This window comes from Lactuca virosa, chromosome 5, assembly GCF_052849685.1.
Source record: "Lactuca virosa cultivar CGN04683 chromosome 5, Lactuca_virosa_CGN04683_v6, whole genome shotgun sequence".
Taxonomy (NCBI): domain Eukaryota; kingdom Viridiplantae; phylum Streptophyta; class Magnoliopsida; order Asterales; family Asteraceae; genus Lactuca; species Lactuca virosa.
The window spans coordinates 249,725,844-249,746,264 of record NC_136430.1 but is presented as its reverse complement, the minus strand read 5'-3'; the positions used below and the strand labels follow the sequence as shown (position 1 = coordinate 249,746,264).

Sequence of the window (20,421 nt, the reverse complement as noted above, 5' to 3'; positions counted from 1 at the left end):
CCGAGAATCGGACTACAACCTATTAACTCGTATTTCGAGCCGACGGTCTTATGGATAGCGCTATTTGGGGTAGACAGCCCCCACTCACTCAGAACCGTGAGTGCATATTTCCGTGAACTGACATCATGGAAACCACGGACATGATGGAATGGGGCAAGAACGGTCGTTAGGCTTGGTTGTGAACGGAGTGCTTTGACATTTAACACTCATTTTGAGTTGGAACTTTGTGAACAAATTTATATTTTCTTACTGAAATGATGTACCTTTATAAACCTGTGAACTCACCAACTATTTTATAGTTGACCCTCGTTTTTGCATGCTTTTCAGGGAACGATCAATGATCTAAATTAGACATCAACAAGAATTTGCACTTGATGTTTCTTTTGCTATGTATTAGACTTAGTACTAGGGAACAAAAATGTAATTTTGCTTCGATCATGATGTAAACTTAAAATTCTCAATGATTATGGTTGGTAATCCTATGTACCTTGTCTTATGAGACCTTAGCCTGTCACCCTTTGTGTTTCCGCTTTAACGGGGTATGACAGTAGAGGACCCCACTGTAGTCACGGGTACGTTCCTTCTCGATGACTCTTATTCATGCATACTCTTTGATTCTGGTGCGGAGAGGAGTTTTGTCAGTCATAAGTTTAAACAATTACTCAAGCACAAATCACAACCACTAAACGAAACGTTCACCGTCGAGGTGGCTAACGGGAAGAAAGAAAGCACCAACGACATATTCATCGGTTGTACCCTCACTCTAAACGACTATTCCTTCCCAATCGAACTTATGCCGGTTTCCATAAAAAGCTTCGATGTCATCATTGGCATGGATTGGTTTGAGCCCCAATCATGTTGATATCCTATGTTATGAAAAAGCCATCCACCTCAATCTGCCAAATGGCGAAGCCCTCGTTATCTATGGTGACAAACCTAGTACGAACTTTCGCATCATCTCGTGCATCAATGCCCAAAAATACATGCGAAAAGAATAGCACGCGTTGCTAGCCCATGTAGTCAACGAAAAACAAGAAGTGAAAGACCTCGAGAGCACCCCTGAAGTATGTAACTTTCCTGATATCTTTCCCAAAGATCTCCCAGGAGTGCCTCCCGAGCGCCAAGTCGAGTTCCGAATCGACCTGATTCCGGGAGCTACCCCCGTAGCCAAATCCCCCTACGTCTGGCACCAGTAGAAATGCAGGAACTATCCAGCTAGCTGAATGAACTGCTTAACAAAGGATTCATTCGGCCTAGCTTCTCACCCTAGGGAGCACCGGTCCTGTTCGTTAAGAAGAAGGATGGATCTTTCCGGATGTACATTGACTATCGCGAGCTAAACAAGCTTACAATTAAGAACTGATACCCTCTTCCACGCATAGAAGACTTGTTCGATCAATTACAGGGTGCGAGCTACTTTTCAAAGATCGACCTAAGATCGGGGTATCACCAGTTACAAGTTCAAGAGAACGATATTCCCAAAACAGCATTCAGAACTCGTTATGGTAACTACGAGTTTGTAGCAATTCCCTTCGGACTGACCAATGCCCCAGCAGTCTTCATGGACTTGATGAACAGGGTATGTCGTCTTTTCCTAGACAAGTTCATGATAGTGTTCATAGATGATATACTTATTTATTCACGAAGCGTGGAAGAGCACAGCCAGCACCTGAGACAAGTCTTGGAGACTCTAAGGGCGGAAAAGCTCTATGCTAAATTCTTAAAGTGCGAGTTTTGGATTAGGAAGGTCAATTTCCTTGGGCACGTGATTAGAAAAGAAGGAATACACGTGGATCCCTCCAAAATTAAGGCTATTCAGAACTGGTCGGCACCCAGAACGACAAATGAGATCCGTCAATTTTTGGGACTCGCCGGCTACTACCGCAGATTTATTCCAAACTTCTCCAGAATCGCCAAACCTCTTACCACCCTGACCCAGAAAGGTGTAACCTTTAACTGGGGAGAGAAACAAGAATCAACATTCCAAACACTAAAGCAAGCCCTGTGCAGTGCACCTATCTTATCTCTTCCTAAAGGGACAAAGGATTTCGTGGTGTACTACGATGCGTCCAACCAAGGGCTAGGCTGTGTGCTGATGCAACGAGGAAAAGTTATTGCTTACGCTTTGAGACAGCTTAAAGCGCATGAAGTCAATTACACCACTCATGATCTTGAGTTGGGAGCCGTAATCTTTGCGCTAAAGATCTGGAGACATTACCTTTATGGTACCAAGTGCACTATCTTCACCGACCACAAGAGCCTACAACACATCTTCGATCAAAAAGAGCTTAACATGAGGCAGCAAAGATGGGTAGAGCTACTCAGTGATTACGAATGCGAGATTCGTTATCACCCCGGTAAAGCCAACGTAGTCGCAGATGCCCTTACTCGGAATGAGTACACAGGTCGTAGGGTGAAGGCACTAACCATGACGATCCATTCGCATTTGTCCACACAAATCAAGGAGGTGTAGTTAGAGGCCTTGAAGCTAGGTAATGTGGCAGATGAAGCTTTGAGAGGAATGGAGAAAAACTTCGAAGTTAAGGGTGACGGGGTTCGTTATTTCATGGACATGATCTGGACCCCAAAGTTCGGTGGATTCAGAGATGTCGTCATGAATGAAGCCCATAAAACTCGATATTCTGTTCACTCGGGTTCAGATAAGATGTATCTGGATCTTAGGAAACTCTATTGGTGGCCAAACATGAAAGCAGAAATTGCTACCTACGTGGGTAAGTGCCTAAATTGTGCCAAAGTCAAGGTGGAGTATCAAAAGCCCTCAGGTTTACTTCAACAGCCAGAGATACCTGAGTGGAAGTGGGAGCAGATTACAATGGATTTCATAACCAAGCTACCCAAGACACAGGGCGGTCACGATGCCATCTGGGTGATCGTTGACAGATTAACTAAGTCTGCCCACTTCCTGCCAATCAAGGAGTCAGATAAAATGGAGAAACTGACCATAACCTACATAAGAGAAATAGTACGATTGCACGGTGTGACTATATCTATTATCTCGGATAGAGATAGTAGGTTCACCTCACGATTTTGGCTGTCACTTCAGAAGGCTCTTGGAACTAAGCCAGACATGAGCACCACTTATCATCCTCAAACTGAAGGGAAAAGTGAAAGAACCATTCAAACGCTAGAAGACATGCTGAGAGCCTGTGTGATCGACTTTGGTAAAGCATGGGATACCCATTTGCTACTTGTCGAGTTTTCATATAACAACAGTTATCACACGAGTATAAAGGTTGCTCCGTTCGAAGCCCTCTATGGCCGTAAGTGCATATCCCCTCTGTGCTGGGCTGAGGTGGGTGACACACAATTAGCTAAAGGACAAGTTCCTGAAAGCACTCTCACTGGCCCATAAATCATTCGAGAAACCACAGAAAAGATAGTACAAATTCGTGAGCGATTGAAAGCCTCAAGAGATAGACAAAAGAGCTACGCTGATGAAAGACGAAAACCCTTGGAATTCCACGTTGGCGACCGAGTCATGTTGAAGGTCTCACCCTGGAAGGGCATGATACGCTTCGGAAAGCGTGGAAAGCTCAATCTGAGACACATTGGGCCATTCGAGATCCTCGCTAGGATCGGCCCCGTAGCTTACAAACTCCGTTTACCACAAGAGCTTAATAGCGTACATCCTATATTCAGCGTCTCGAATCTAAAGAAATGCCTATCAGACGAAACTCTTGTCATTCCACTCGACGAAATCGAGATAAATGAGAGTCTTAACTTTGTGGAAGAACCAGTAGAGATCATGGATAGGGAAGTCAAACGAACCAAACAAAGTCGCATACCAATAGTGAAGGTTCACTGGAATGCCAAGCGGGAACCTGAATTCACTTGGGAGCGAGAAGATCAGATGCAACAAAAGTACCCACAACTTTTTCTAGTCCATGATTGTACTCTATAGCAAGAATTTCGGGACGAAATTCCCTCTAACGGGGGGATGATGTGACAACCCGTTGTTTTGGAATCAATAAAAGTCTAAATTGCAACCTTGTTCAAACAATCCATACCTAACTTGTTGTTTTAAGAACTTTAGATGCCTTGAGTGCATGGTTCATTTAAGCTATATACAAGTTCATGAGGAAAATCATAGTAAAGTAGAGTACTTAAAGTCTAACACTTAACATAAAATCACCTAGGATTGAATCAAACATACACTAGATCAAAGTTAAGGGGCTATACTTGATTTAATTCAAAGTTTAAATCATATTAATGACTCCAAATGGAGTTCACGGTCCAAAAAGTGAACTCCCATGGAGTTCATGGTCCAACTAAGTAAGGATGTAGTAGTTTACGGCCAAAGAAGAAGGAGGACAAGGTGTTCACGGCCAATCTTGACCGTGACCCTCCCCTTAATGGGCTAATATCCGATTCAAGCCCAATAATCAACCGTAAACACCTTAGGCCCAATATCAATTCATCCGTAAACACCTCCTATATATGTGTTTACACCTGGGATCAATTCATTTCACTCATTTCCAACCGTGAACACCCTCAAAACTCTCTCAACCTTCAAACGTGAACAACCCCAAATTATCTCAATCTTCAAGTGTTTACGGTCCCATTCCTTCAAATCTTCATAATTTCCTTCAAGAACATTCACATTCATCTTCAAATCTTCAAGTGGCCTTCAAATCTTCATAATTTCATATGATCCAACCGTAAACTCCATTGTTCCAGCCGTAAACCCCATTTTCCAACATTTCCCATTTATTCCCAATTTAATAGTAGGTCCCTTTATAACAAATTAAATTATTAATTAACCTTTATTTAAATTAATATATTATTAATTTAAATATATCTTCGAATATAATTATTTTAGGGCAACGTTATTAGCGCGTACATTTACCCGGGGGATCGTCTCTACCACTTCGCTATCCCAAACTCAAACGCACATACGAGGTGAGTTCATGCCCCTACATTTTTACCAGTTTTTAATGTCTTTACGGGGGATACAAGTACCACAAAATACATTTTGGAAACATTTCAATATTTTCTAAACGATTTCAAAACTATCATAAACTGTTTTAGGTCATCCTAATTTATTTTGACACTAATCAATCATCGTTTTTCACTGAGACGTATTTTTATACAAACATAATTATATCAGCCTTTGTAACATGCAGAGCAAAGGAACATTTTCTGAATACTTATATAACAATGGAATATACACATATAAACTATAATAGGTATAATTTATGGAACAATTACATTATCAATGCACGAAACATAGATACAATGCGAATAAACATATAAACTATAATATGTATAGTTTATGGAACATAAGAACCATTTTACAAAGTACAAGTTTTATTATAGAAATATACATATAAACTATAATAGGTATAGTTTATGGATCTTACAAACGGTCATTTAAATTCAAAGGATTCATTTTATTCAACATATAATCGTCAGTATAGCATTTTGTGAGTGAGCATCGTCACGTACTTATCTAAGTACTAACAAAAGTCCTGAGATTATAACCAAAGTCTCCTGGAGGTAGAGCGCGAGTTTGTGTATAGATCTATACGGGACTGACAACCCCGCACCCCAACTGTTAGCTATAGTTAGGCCGGCAGGCCGGGGTGACAAAGTCATTTCGATTCTGACGCCTGAAGAACGTCGTTCAGGCAATTCAATGGTCAAGTATGGTTATAACAACTCATAAATTTGGTACTAAATAATACGATTAATGTATGAATGGTAAGCAACTTCACCTAGTTTTATTATACATAAAACTACAACAAGGTATTTTTACAAACAGCTGGTGTTACGAGGAAATTACAAACTACAGAGACTTTACCCATATACATAGGCATCATACTATTTTGAAATACAAAAACATCTTTACAGAAAATATAGGATTTTCTGGGTAAAACACATGAACATCTTTTACAAGGAAACAACTTACAAATTTCAACCTACAAACATACTTATGAACTCACAAACTTAAATGTTGATACACTTTCAAAATCACTTGTATTCTCAGGGAACCGTTAAGACAGGTACATCCACAGGATTTTGAGAAGATGGAGCTTTCAGAGTCGCGTCTTTCATATTTTTGTTATACATTTTGATGTCAAACAAACTACATGTTAAATAGATGTAAACATTTTAACTTTATGAATGTATTGGTTGTGTTTGCTTTTTTTACTATTATACAATTGTTGTGATACTGTACATGACGTCCTCCGCCCCTGAATGTTTCAACCGTCTCGGTTTGGGGGTGTGACAATGTGTCGGTTAACCACACGAGCTACACCAACAGAATATAAAGAGAATGTGCAATTTTCATGGATAATATAAACTCACATTCTATTAATAGAAAGGGATTTTGTTTTATACTTGTATTTAGAATACTTTTAGATTGACCATTATCACTATCAAACCCTTTTGGTAACTCCATTCTCAAAATGCAATAGGATGGTGAGGGTGGTAAGCGCGAAGCATATTAAAAACCGACCTCATTAGGAATCATAGAGAACTCCTTAAACCCCTACATTAGAATGGGTGAGCCTAGTCATGGTAAGACTGACAATGTCAATACTTAAAACATACAATGGCGTATGTTGTAACTTTCTTATACATATAGTAGAAACAATTCTAATATATATATAAGTATAAGGGGTAAATTTAAAACTATTTAAATTTAGTTGTCTATTATTAATTTTAATTAATTGCGAGGACGCAATGTAACAGTTAATAAATCATCAATGATTAATATTCAAATTTATAAATCCCTATTATAAATAATATTAAATATTTAAATTCACTATTTAAATAATAAATACATATTCAAATTCAAATAAACACATTTAATAATATTTATGAATTTTCCAGATTCAAAACATTTTAAATTTGGTATTTATCCATATTTAATAAACCTTCATATTTGAAAAATGGAAGAAAATCCGAAACCCTAATTCTTCCAAGCTCACGTCGTGAGCTCCTAGCTCTCACGTCGTGAGCTGCGACTAGGGTTTTATCAATTACGAAATTTTCAATTATTCTTCTACCATACAATTTGAAACAAGTATTTTCAGAAAACATGGATCTAGGGTGAATGTAACCATGAACCAATGGCTCTGATACCACTGTTGGGTTTTCTATGCATCAAATACACTCTAAACTAGGCTGCGGAAAAATCGAAACTACGATATACCTAAGTGTACATGCAACCTATGGATCTATGGTTTCATGCTAATTACATCTACCCTAGAAAACATAAACATAAAGAAGAAAACATACCTCTTATGTAGCCCTTAATCTCCACGCTTGAGATCGTGATCCTCGTTGAAGTTGCTTGAATGAAAGGACCCAAACCAGAATCCCTCTAGTGGTATAACACCCAATGACACGAAAGAGTGGAATAAAAATAACTAGGAGAAGGGTTAATTTCCCAAACCCAAAGAGGGTTAGAAATCATCCCTATGGGATGGGGAAGAAGGATTGACGAAACTTTAAGCCAAGGTGCAAGGAGGAATGAAATCCCTAAGGCCCTATTTATAACCTTGAATCCCTTCCAGGGTTTTGTACTCCTTTCCATGTGGGATGGGAGCATAACCACGAAATTTCACTCCTTCCCCATGTGGGATGGAGTGATTTTCATCCAACCTTAATCCCATAAGGGTTCTGGAACATTCCTGATTAACCAACTATCAATTAATGAACATTCAACCCTTTAATTAATTAAACTGTTAATTAATTCCCAAAATATATTTCCAATTAGTTTCTAATTAATTATTAACCATAATAATTAATAAACCAATTTCTCCTTTATTTATTCTACTCAATTTGGGCCTTGAGGGAAACCCAAAATGACCATGTTATTATTAGAAGTATTACCAATAGTTAATGACCTTGGACACTATTCCAACATAGATGTCTGCATGACTCATGCATGTGTATGTGTTTTGTATGCTTACTGGGCGGGACCCGATGATTAATTTGTATGCTAGTATCAAGTTATGCATATATGATTCGCATGTGGGCGGGGCCCGATGATTGTACAGTATGCTACTATCTTTGTGATTTTCGCATGTGTTTGAAAGTTATATGATTACATTGTTATATCTTAGTGGACGGGCCCGTTATGCGAGTGTGGGTGGGGCCCATATCTCATTGTTATGCTAGTATGGGCGGGGCCCGTATCTCATTGTTATCCGAGTGTGAGCGGGGCCCGTATCTCATTGGGCGAGGCCCGTTATTCGAGTGTGGGAAGGACCCGTATCTTATTGGGCGGGGCCCGTTATGCGAGTGTGGGTGGGGCCCGTATCTCATTTGGGCGGGGCCGTATATGATATGTATTTTATGAGGTATCTTGGGGAACTCACTAAGCTTTGTGCTTACGGTTTTCAGTATATGTTTCAGGTACTTTGGTTTTCAAATGGAAGAGCTCAGGATGATTACAGATCACACACCACATGTTTCCGCATTCTGTGATTTACTCTGATTCGATGAAGTTTTGCTAAATCGTGATTACCTTGGTTTCATGGAAATTATATGTATTAACCATTTATTAATCTAAAAACGAAAATTTTTATGGTATTATTTTTGGGACGTTACACCATATCTCACGATTAGATTTAGCTCACTATTCTTAAGCTTCCTTCTTTCTCTTAGATCCTGCAATACCATCAAAATTGGATCATCACATCATGTATTAAGAATCTATGAACAAGAACTTATTAAGATAATAGAGTTAGATATTGAATATACCTGAAGTAGAGTCACATGACTTGAATTTACTATCTCTAAGATCTTTCAGGTAGTCTGGGCAGGTTCGTAACCAATATCCCTTCAATTTGCAATAGAAACATATAGACTCTTTAGGGTTAGCACATGGAACTATTTCATAACTAGTCTTTCTCTTTACCATACGATCAAACAGTTTGACCTTGGCCAATCCCTTTCCATTGGGAAGAGGAATTTGTTCTGGACCACCATTGTCACCATTATTAATGTCCATGGAAATTTTGGAATTAAATCCTTCAAAAACTTTTGCTTTACTAGTGCTCTTAAGCATTTATGCTTCAACAACAATCAACATATATGTCAGATCAATTAGGGTCACATCATGGTAGCTCATATAAAAGTTCTCAATGAACTGACTATATGACTCAGGAAGCGAAAGGAGAACCAAATCAATGGCTTTCTCCCTTGACAAAATGACACCCATTCTGTCCAATATGTTAATGTACGATTTCATTTTCAGAACATGCATACATACATAATTTCCATCTTTATGTTTACATGCCAATAGGGCTTGATTAGTTTCGTATCTTTCGACTCGAGACGTGGGCATAGTTATTGGAGAATGAGGAGGAAGAGTTGAAGAAACATGATATCCATTTCCATCATTGTTCGAAGAAGGGAACATACTTTCACCTTGATCATAATGTGGAAGATCATCTTCAGAAGGAAGAGGAAAACCATTTCTAAAAGAATAAGGAAGACGATTGTTGTCTTGACTCGACATCTATAATGAGAGAAAAGAGAATTCAAGTTAGTTGATTTTAATCCTTAATTATGAACCCATAAATTTAAATTAAGGCTAGGATCCATATTTTCGATTCGAACTTTGAAGAGGGATTTCGTAATCAAATTCGAATCTATTTTAGGTAGGTAAGGCTTTTACCAGTTTCAATCTTATGAAACTCCTAGATCTTTTGAGATTCATTGAATCTAATCAATGTCATGTTTAATCTCGATTATGCTCTCACTTTTGTGACTGGGATGCGGAGGATCACAAACGAGATGTGAATAACCATGCAAATTAGCTTGATACTCTCAATGTCATTTATCATCTCGTTTTAATGTGCCGGTTAGCCACACACACTACATTAATCAACGATAATCTTTGAGACACCCATTACCACTCTTTATTAATCCCTCATTAGTGTGTCGGTTGACCACACACGCTCTACTAACGACTTATAAAGTGTAATGTGCAATTTCATGGATTAGCACAAATTCACATTTTCCTAAAGTAATTAAGAGTGAGATTTTAGAAAAATAGTTTAGTTACTTTATATCATTATACTTTTAATGAGAATTAAATTGTCCTATCAAACCCGTTCGATAACGACCCTCCACTAGTCAAGGAAGCGATGGGTGAGAGTGGACACCCATTCAACTACCATTTTATAGGCAGTTTCCTTATACCCCTTATAGACTAGCTTCGTGAATGAGGCGTACTAGCGGTTTGACTAACTATTCTTATACATATAATATACTAGGTTACAACCCGTGGGAACCACGGGTAAAAAATTTATAAAACATTTTTATTATAAATAAGAGTTAAGTTTGTTTAAAACTTTTTGTATTGATTATTTAAAATTAATATTAATATATATTTATAAAACATAATATAAATTTGAGTATATTGTAAATGATTTATAGAGGGAATACAACCAAAATCAACAAAATCAAAACCATTGCTCAACCCTCATTTAATCGTCCCCTACTCCATTACACCCGAGATGCTCTGATTTGTGTTCATCCATGTATGATTCTCTTCATCTCTCTTATTGTATGTGTAGATTGCTATATTCTCTCTTAAATGATTATTTATCTTTGAATATTTAAGACAACGAAAACACAGGGTTCCATTTCTTCTTAATAACTTAAATCTCTAAGTCATTATTACTATGCATTCATTAGGTTGTTATCGTACAAGTATTTTTTTTCTTAACAAATTTTGGTATTTTCAACCAAATAGTATATTTGGGGTATAAATGTCACTAATTTTTGATAAAGATGTGTAGTTCTTATTTTGCATGTAAACTGTTTGTTAAAATGCTTGAATGAAATATACATTTATATAAGTAATAAGAAACCCCTCATGATTCAAATCGAATCACTAATTTTAATCACGAGTGAGATATTTTTTTTTCATATTCTTGTAGGTTAGTTACATCTTGAAAGAAAATGGATAAATAAAAGGATAAGAATGATATAAAAATTTAATGGATTGTTGAGTGCACGAATAAAAGATTTATAAAATTTTATTGAAGTAATAAGATATAAGTTTTATTTAGACTTTTATATTGATTAAAAAAGGCCATGTCATATCAAATAGCTAGATATCTGGTATGTTATGTTGAAATTCTTTTATTTCTATATAATATTCTAGTCTTAAAAAATTAAAATAGCTATTTAATAAAAAAAAATGTCTCTTTTTTTCTTTTATCTTTCAAACTTCCAGACCAAGTGGATATTTTTACTAAAAAAATTTGGTTATTTTGTTCAAATACATTTCAAAAAGCGGTTAGATTACTTAATTTCCTTTAAATTTCACATGGACAGTTTTTAAAGCTTTATTGATCTCTTCAAATAAAACATATTATCGACGCTTTGTGTTTCAAATAAAATCAGTTTTTTTTTTATTTACAAGTTATAATCAACGTTCATAATATTTATAAAAAAGCAATTGATATAAAATCAACTTAGATGTCCTCTTTTACAACAAAAAAATATCCTAGATATATCTTTCTACAACAAAGAAAACATAAGAAAGAAAGAAAAAACATATAAGGAGCCTTTGCAGACAATGAAAACAGCCAAGCTGTGTTATTTACACATCCTTAGCTAACAAAGAGGCTAGGTCTCGAAAGGTATGGAGAACCAAAAAAATAAATTCTTTTTACAATACAATACAGAAAAAGCAAAAGAAGTAAGGTCTCATCCTTCTTTTTTGGGTTTGAAGTTCTTTCTATAAAATTCCTAATTCGTGTACAATAAACCTTGTTGTAACTACACATATCATTCATAGATAGAATATTATAGTTTGTGCAACAATTCATCAAAATCAAACTTTAAATATCAAGCCATCTGATAGTATTACAAATAAGACATACCGTTACATTTGACCTACTGATCAATTCAGAGGTGTTTCATTACAAAATTGGGGTGTTACATGTACTCGTGGTGTTGGAAAGGTACCTTATTCTCCTCTTTTCATGAATTATGAAGATCCCATTTTTTTTTGTCTTGTATCATAGATCTCTAATAAAAAAGGCATACAAAACCACAAGGTAACTAAAATTACTACCTTCATGGGTAAAATTTTTCAGTAATCATACCATGAACATTTTCCAAAAAAAAAACTACCGTAAAAGACAAATATCTGCAAGTCAATATATATTAAATGTTTTTTTTTTCCAGTTTTAACAATCTATATAAAGTGCTCAACTTGCTTTTAAAGGGAAATTCAAAATTACAAAAATTCACAAACACACATACACACCTCCTCAACTTGTTTTTCAAGCCATGTTTAATACCTTGGCAATACGGTCTTGCGTAATCGTAAAATGGGGATTACTGTCATTTACTTTAACCAAGTGGGACAAAACTGAAAATAGAGTCCTATAATTGGGTAATTTTTCAAAGTATAATACCCTTAGTAAAAAAAAGGATTGAAAGTAAAATACCTTAATCGAATAAAAGTCGAAAGTACACTAATAAATGAAAAGGCCAAAAAAGAATAAGGAAAATACACCATTTCTTTCTATATTTTAGCATCCTACTTTGAACAGTTAATAACATCCTACTTTGGACAGTTTTTTGACAACTTTCTAACAAACACGAAAAAATTATATAAAAAAATTTAATAACTTGACATACACTATTGTTTAGGGGTTGTTTTATTACCTCCACTCATCTATTTCAATGAAATCTACAAATTAATGCAAGACAAAATTAGATGCTTAGATTTCAAATGTTTAAAGTGAAACAAATGCAAACAGTAAGCGATTTGAATGAAAATGCTAAGTGATTTAAATGAATAGACCCTGTTTGGAGTACTTACCAAAATAAAATATTTATATATATTAATAATAACATCTAATTTTAAGGGTTTGAGAAACTTTGCAGTTAACTTTGAAATTTTCTTGCACAACGATAACATTTTGGACTTGGTTTCAGCATTGATTAAACCAACAAAACACAAAAACCCAAAGTTGGATTGTTGAAAGATTAGCCAAAATGAGTTTTTTCACATGTTTAATCCCTTCATTTCCATCAAGATAAAGGGTAAGTAAGGTTATCATAAAAGAGATAACCCACCATACCCTTATAGGTAATGAGAATTTTTCCAAGATTTTACCTAACAACTAAATGTTAAAAAAAACTTAAAACAAACCAGGCAAAAAACTATGATGTGGTCAAGAACAGAAATTCAAAACTCACACTTTTTTCATGTACATATTTTGTAATTATACAAACACATCATAACATAAAACCATAGACATCTCAGACATAACATCAACTCAAAATCCCTAAATTGCATTTCGTTATGCAATTTACTATAAGAATCAAAGCTAAATTCCACATACACACGTACACAAAACCTATCTCGAATCAAAACTGATACTGAAAATCTGAATAAATAAATAAATAAATAAAAACTGAAAATTCCAAACAGTATAAGAAGGGGGAAAAGAATTATCAACGCCTTCAATTCCACTTTTGCCCTGACAACCATTACCTTTCTCGATTATCCTTCAATTTCTAGAAGGAATAATAACATAGTAAAATCAAACCACCCGTGTTCTTAATTTCTTCTTCCTCTTTGTATAGGTTGATGGTGGTGGTGAGGGCTTCGTTTCGACCAGAAAACGAAGACATTATAAGAAAGGGGAAATGAAGCGAGAGGAGTTTGGTGTTGAAAATATTGCCTAAAATCAAACCCATACTCTTCTTAATGGTGGTGGTTGCATCTCCTTCAACCAACCACTGTAACACCAAATAAAACCAAAATAAAAATTATACCCTTGTTACTCGACATAAAAGACTACTTTTACCAACTTCAAAAATCGCAAGAACAAAAAATCATATTTCGACCCTCAAGAAAACCCATGAATGAAGTCGAACAACAAAAAAATCAAGAAAAATAACTGATTTAGCAACAGGAGTCAAAGTAAAAATAGAAAAATGCAAACCATAAAAAAATCAAAGAAAACCCTAGAAATTGGGCCTTGCAACTGTTAGTTCTTAATAATCTATGAACAACCATTAAGGTTGTAAACGAACTGAATGTTCAACGAACGTTCGTGAACTGTTCGGCAGAAAGTTCGTTTATATTCGTTTATTTAATAAACGAACGAACATGAACACAAATTATCGTTCGTTTAGTTAAACGAACGAACATGAACAATGGTCTCGTTCGTTCAATTATGTTCGTGAACGTTCGTTTATGTTTTTCGTTTACATTTGTTCATATAATTTCATTTTATGTTCACATATGTTTAATTGTGTTTGATTTTATTAGTGTATTATATGTTCATTTATGTTCATATATATCTTCAATTATGTTTTTTTTTATCTTTGTTCATTTATGTTCGTTTGTTTATGTTCGTTTAACATGTTCACGAACATAAACGAACGAACATGAACAATGTAATTTGTTAAACGAACGAACATGAACAAGGAAACTTGTTCGTTTATCCGTTCGTGTTCGTTTATTTGTTCGGCTAACTTAAAAGAAACGAACATGAACAAGCCCCGTTCGTGTTCGTTCGGTTCGTTTACAGCCCTAACAACCATCGATCAATTTAGATTAAGAACCATCAACAACATAATGGTAGTGATCAACTTATACAAACCGCGTTGATGTAGGATTTCTTATAGAGAGTCGAAAAGATAGAGGGTGATTTGGTTCCCAAAAACCAGAACGCAGAGCACAATATCAAGTAAAGGTCGATTAAAAAGGATGATTAAAGATGTTTCAAGTATATATAGAACCGAATACGATTTAAAGGAGCAAATAAATCAAATTAATTGTAATATATATCATCTTTCAAACGTATCACATTAAATTTAAATACAGATCATATACCATAAAAAGCGGATATCAATTGCTGATTTAATTTGACATGGACAACTGTTATAATATAATGATGTGATTATAGAAGCTGAAATCAAAGAGGGGCAAAAACGGTATTTAACATTGGATGAAATTAGTGTTTTTGAAGGGACACGTGACATATTACTTTCGTTTATTCAATAGGGAGATATTAAACTTTTAATTATGTATATAGTATAAGGTGTATTTTAAACATTTTAAAATAGCACGAGTTTAATCTTTTAATAAATTAAACTTTTAATTTAATTAAATTTAAACCATTTTATGGATTTATTGATTATATTTTAATTAATCACTTAATTAAATTAATAATAAGATCCATAAGGATGTATTTTAAACTTTTCAAAATACTTGGGTTATATTTTAAAATTTCAAAATTAATATTCAATTTATTAAATTAAAAATAAATCAATCATGAATTCAAGATAATGATATCCAATTACTTAGAAAATTATTCAGTTATACTTAAATAAAACATTGTTTAAGGTAATTATCCTAATCAAATAATGAGATATGCCAAAAATCCGAATTTGGTGGATCTGATTGTCCAACACGCCATGGTAAACAATCACCACGTCGTGTTAGGACGAATTCGCAGGTCAACACGCTGTGGTGGAAGAACACCACGTCGTGTCGGCGGAACAGAATGACGATTTTGTTTGCTTCTTCTTGTGTAAGTTCAACAATTGTATCAATTCAATAGAAAATTAAACCTATGCTCTGAGACCACTGATGAGCTTTATGCAAAACATATAACTCCTATGTGTGCATGCAACCCTAATACTTGATCTATGTTTTCTCTAATTAAACATACAACTTTAAACAACAAAATAGAAACCCTAGAACACTAGCATATAATCAAAATATATAAATAGGACTAGGAGAAACATACCTTTAAGAGTGTTATTGTAAACAATCTTGAATCCTTACTTGAAAACCTTTGGTAGCAAGCGTCACAAGTGTCGGACCTCTAATGGTTCACACTCAAACCTTAGCAACCAAGGGACTTGAAGAGAGAGAGGAGAATAGAAGCAAAAAATCGGAATTTCTTCAAAGGAATAAGCCATGGACGAAATTAAACCCAAAAAAGGGGTTTATATAGGTGTTAGGAATGTATTGGATAAGGCTAGTATCTCGAAGATAACCCTAATCCCTTAACTTCATCCCTAAGGCATCCAAGACACTCTTATAGCCCAAGGAAACCCTATAAACATTCTAGATTTTGTTCCCCCTCTTTACGGGAGGTTATAGAATTCCTCAATGCCAAACTATTAAACATTGTCACCTTTAGTCCTCCTACTTTTAATTAATCCAATAAATCCCAAAATTAATCAATTAATTTCTGAATTAATTATTAATTAAATAATACTATTTCCAATTAATATATTATTCTCATAATATATTAACAAATTATTTTTTTTGATTTCTAATTAATTTATTAACAATATAATAAATTAATAAAGCATTCTCTCTCTCTCTCTCTCTCTCTCTCTCTAAAAGCTATCATATTCAATTGCTAGGTCTGATGGCAACTCAAAAGGACCGTGCTACTATAAATTCAAGTTTATACCAATTATAGTTATGAGATTAAACACCTAATCCAACACTTAGAAGACATTAGTCTATGTCCGTACCAAGAAGACCTCACGCAGACGTTTTTAGGTCTGCACACTTCAAAAAAACAAATAGTCTGTGAGGGTCTATGTCTGCGCGGTGCAAACAAAAATGGTCTCGTAGATCTGCAGACAAAAAACAAATGCCCCTAAGTTTAGTCTCAAATGCAAACCACACCCTAAAAACCTCTAGACCCCACCCTAAAAACCCCTGCTAGTCAGACATGACCTCAAGTTATCATAAATACCAAAACTTGCTATTTGTACTGATACAAAGATAGAAACTAATCAAAGATAGAAGCGGCACAAAAGTGACAAAAACCAGGAAAAAGTGAAAGGGTGCACAACTAGTCACTTGTGAGCTAGTAAATGGGTAAATACTAGGAGTGTGAAAGGGTGCACAACTAGTCACTTGTGAGCTAGTAAATGGGTAAATACTAGGAGTGTAAGTGCGTAGTGCATAATGGTTTATTAAAAAAATAATGGTCAAACTTCAATGGTTTTATTAGCATTTTCCCTTTAACTAATTGACAATTCTCTCATTAAAAGGCTTCAATAAGAACTCATATGTGCAACAATTCTAAAGCATTTATCTGTACAAATAAATGATGTCCTGATAGAAACAGAAAATATCCAACAATCATGGTATTTAAGTCGATTAAGTTTCAGTAACAGCTGCCAATTTCACCCTTACTCCGGAGACTTTAGAGATTGTGGACCCATTCATGGCTAAATAACTCCACCTCCAAGAAACTAGGAGCATTGACCGATGGTTGACTATCGATAACAGTAACCATAAACAACAGTTTTCACAAGATGAAAACCCAGATTCCAAGAAGCTTCAATGAATCTGTATTTCTCAATCTTTGATCGTGAAATAGAAACAAGCAAACATCAATAATATGCATATATTCGTTACAAAACAAAAATCTTACAATTAACTACTACTAAAGAAGAGTAAAATTACATTCCTAAGCTTGATGGATCATAAAAAAAATCTAGAACTTGTGAAGCAACTAAGAAAGACGCAACTGCTTTCTCTCTCTACTCTCCATAATTATGAAATTCAAATCTTGAAGAAGAAGAAGAAGAAAATAGATTAGAGAGGGAAATATGCGTGATATTATGGATAGTTTCATCCACCACATTTATCACGACCTTTAAACTGTTAAAACCGTTCCACACCCATGGCAATTTGAAAGACTTCTTGAGGAGATAAGATCTTGATGCACTGTACGTTTTTTACAAACACCCTGAAATGCATACAAATTCGTAAATATTATATACCATGACAAATATCTAATGAACAAAGACGAATGCTTATGTTTCTGCAAAAGAGTTATTCTTTTTGCAAAACATAAACGTTCAATGAAATTCATTGAAAATTGGATGAGAGGAAACCAAACCAAGAGAACGCCACAAGGCCACAACAATAGATAAAGAAATACTACAAACAGTCATTAAACTGACGCCTTGACGAAGAAACCACTCCGAAATTGTCAACAAAGAAACTTAAATAATATTTTGAATTAATTCATTAAAAAGAACACATTAAGATTCAAGCGTAAAAGCATATTTGTCAATTTTTTGTGTGATCTAAAAGCGTATTTGTCAATTGTCATGATTCAAGAGTAATCAAAATACAAATGTGTACGTAATAGTGTCTCTAATGAAAAGCCATCGTTTTCATGGGAAATAGTACATTGAGTAGATTGTGGACTTACTCCCAAGGATCATCCCCAAGAAGGAGAGTGCCATTGTCATGATCCAGAAAGGCAAGTTGCCAGCCACTTCTCAGTGCATAGTCTAGTTGACCCTCCATTCCAAAGATCCGAGCCAATTCTTGTTTAAGATAATAAAACCCTGAATATGCACTAATATCAATTGACCTTTCACCTGCTCCTCTCTTGTACACCTAACACCAATCCAAATAATAGTTTTATATTCTAACACTTCCAATATATACCGTTTGCATGATTCTATTTACGATGATGAGGGCATTTACGTCTTTTGCACAGACAAGAGATTAAAAACGATGATGAGGGCATTTACGTCTTTTGCACAGACAAGAGATTAAAAACGAGTCCCTCCGCCCTTTTGGGTGAGAAAACAAAGCTATAATTTTTGTCATTTTCGGTCCACGTCCCAAGCTAGTGGCCTATTGCACATCAAACATAATACAACCTTATATGTCCTATTGTATGCATAAATAGTAGCTCTTCAATAGAGGCTTGTTATGTATATCAATTTTCCCTTTCTTAGCTTAGGTATATATTTCTTTCTTTTTTATTCTTATTTAGGGTTGATGTAACATAAACAGTTACGATTCAAGCCTTCAAACTGCAGCTCCATGACGAATCATCTTGTCACATTGAATCGATCGTAACAAAAGAATGACATAACAACCCCACTTTCTAAACAGATACACTAACTATAGTTAATAGCAAACCTTGACATAGGTCGGCACTTGCTGAAACCTTTGTGGTGGTGGGACCGGAACACTGCTGTTCAAGTAACCATTTTCGTTTATGGCCAAATCAAGGGAGTTCAAAATCATAGGTTTAACTCCAACCGACTGGAAAACATTCGAACCAGAAAACCCTGAAACCAGGTCTTGTGTACGATCGTCATGGCCTGAATATGCAGTAATATCATTTGCTCCTCTCTTGTAGATCACCTAATTAATCGAAAATACAGTTTAATTTCTTAGACTGGTAGTATACCAAGTGGACATAAGTTTTGGTATATATAAGTATTAATGGGTGTTATGATTATTATCAAGCATAGAAAGTTAGAAACTCAAATTTCCGTTTACTTTTATTTATTTATTTATTTAGTTATTTTTTTTTTTTTGCAAAATTGAAACCCAAAAGAAACTCAAGGTTCGTGGCTTTATATATTAAATCATTAAAGGCGAAGCTTGCAATAAACCAACTCAGATTCAGGATTAGATTCTCAAGAAATCATACCCCATGATTTAATTAAAGTATAACCTGCTGAACTTCATGCTCATCAGGACCTTCATAGCGGGTGCAAGATGCCTCACTTTGAGATGGTGCTTGTCTACATACGCCGTTGACCGATGGTGGCTGTCCATCGCTGTACATCTGACTACTGCCGGATGGTTCAGAAACGACGATTGGCCTCACATTTCCGATGGACGGTGGCTGAGCACCGCTACTGTACGACATGGCAAGATCTGACTGAGATCTCATCTCACAGGTCCAACTGTCGATGTCCATCATGGTATGGCTGTCCATGCGTATATTACGGGAAACCCCACGGGTATAAGCATCCATTGGATTGCCGATGGTACTGAGCTGGAGCTGTTCTCGCTGTCGATCAATAAGATGGAAATGCGTTGCCGGAATACATAGTGGAGATGGGTAGAGTTGGATTTACATACGTTACACTGCCTGTTTCCAAGAAGGGTAGAAAAGAGAACGCCGTGTTTCAACCATTGATGTCACGGTCGAGAAGTAAAGAGAGAAAGAGATTGGACTATTTTTTTTTTTTTTCATTAATCTTTGGACTATTTTTTTTTTCATGGCTTGAAAGGAGTGATGGTGATGGTATGACGGTGAACATAGGCTCCACCGATTTTACCATTGATGTTCGTGGTCAAAAAGCAAAGAGAAAAAGAGAGTGGGACTAATTTTTTTTATTTATCTTATATTCCGATGGGAATTTATTTTAGAGGTTTTTTTATTGATTCATCTTTTAGCGAATTTATTTGAGAGAGTTTTTTATTGATTCATGGTTTAGAGGTTTTTCTTATTGATTCATCGTTTATTTTTATTTAATATTTGATTGTTTTTTTTTATGTATTTATATTAATCATTCAATATATTAAAATTTAATAGTCAATATACTATAAAGCTTTAAACAACCAATTCTTTTTTATTTTTAACATATTTTATTTTTACG

General features: G+C 35.1%; 1 protein-coding gene across 1 annotated transcript; it reads right to left on the bottom strand.

Annotated features, from left to right (window-relative positions):
• Positions 1-17,372: 17,372 nt before the first annotated feature.
• Positions 17,373-20,033, bottom strand: LOC145116833 (auxin response factor 5-like). Its single transcript, XM_079053149.1, has 4 exons — positions 19,488-20,033; positions 18,944-19,171; positions 18,219-18,409; positions 17,373-17,747 (listed from the first exon to the last, which is right to left on the bottom strand). Exons 1-4 carry the CDS (start codon positions 19,791-19,793, stop codon positions 17,663-17,665), a joined length of 810 nt encoding a protein of 269 aa, XP_078909275.1. The 5' UTR covers positions 19,794-20,033; the 3' UTR covers positions 17,373-17,662.
• Positions 20,034-20,421: the final 388 nt, after the last annotated feature.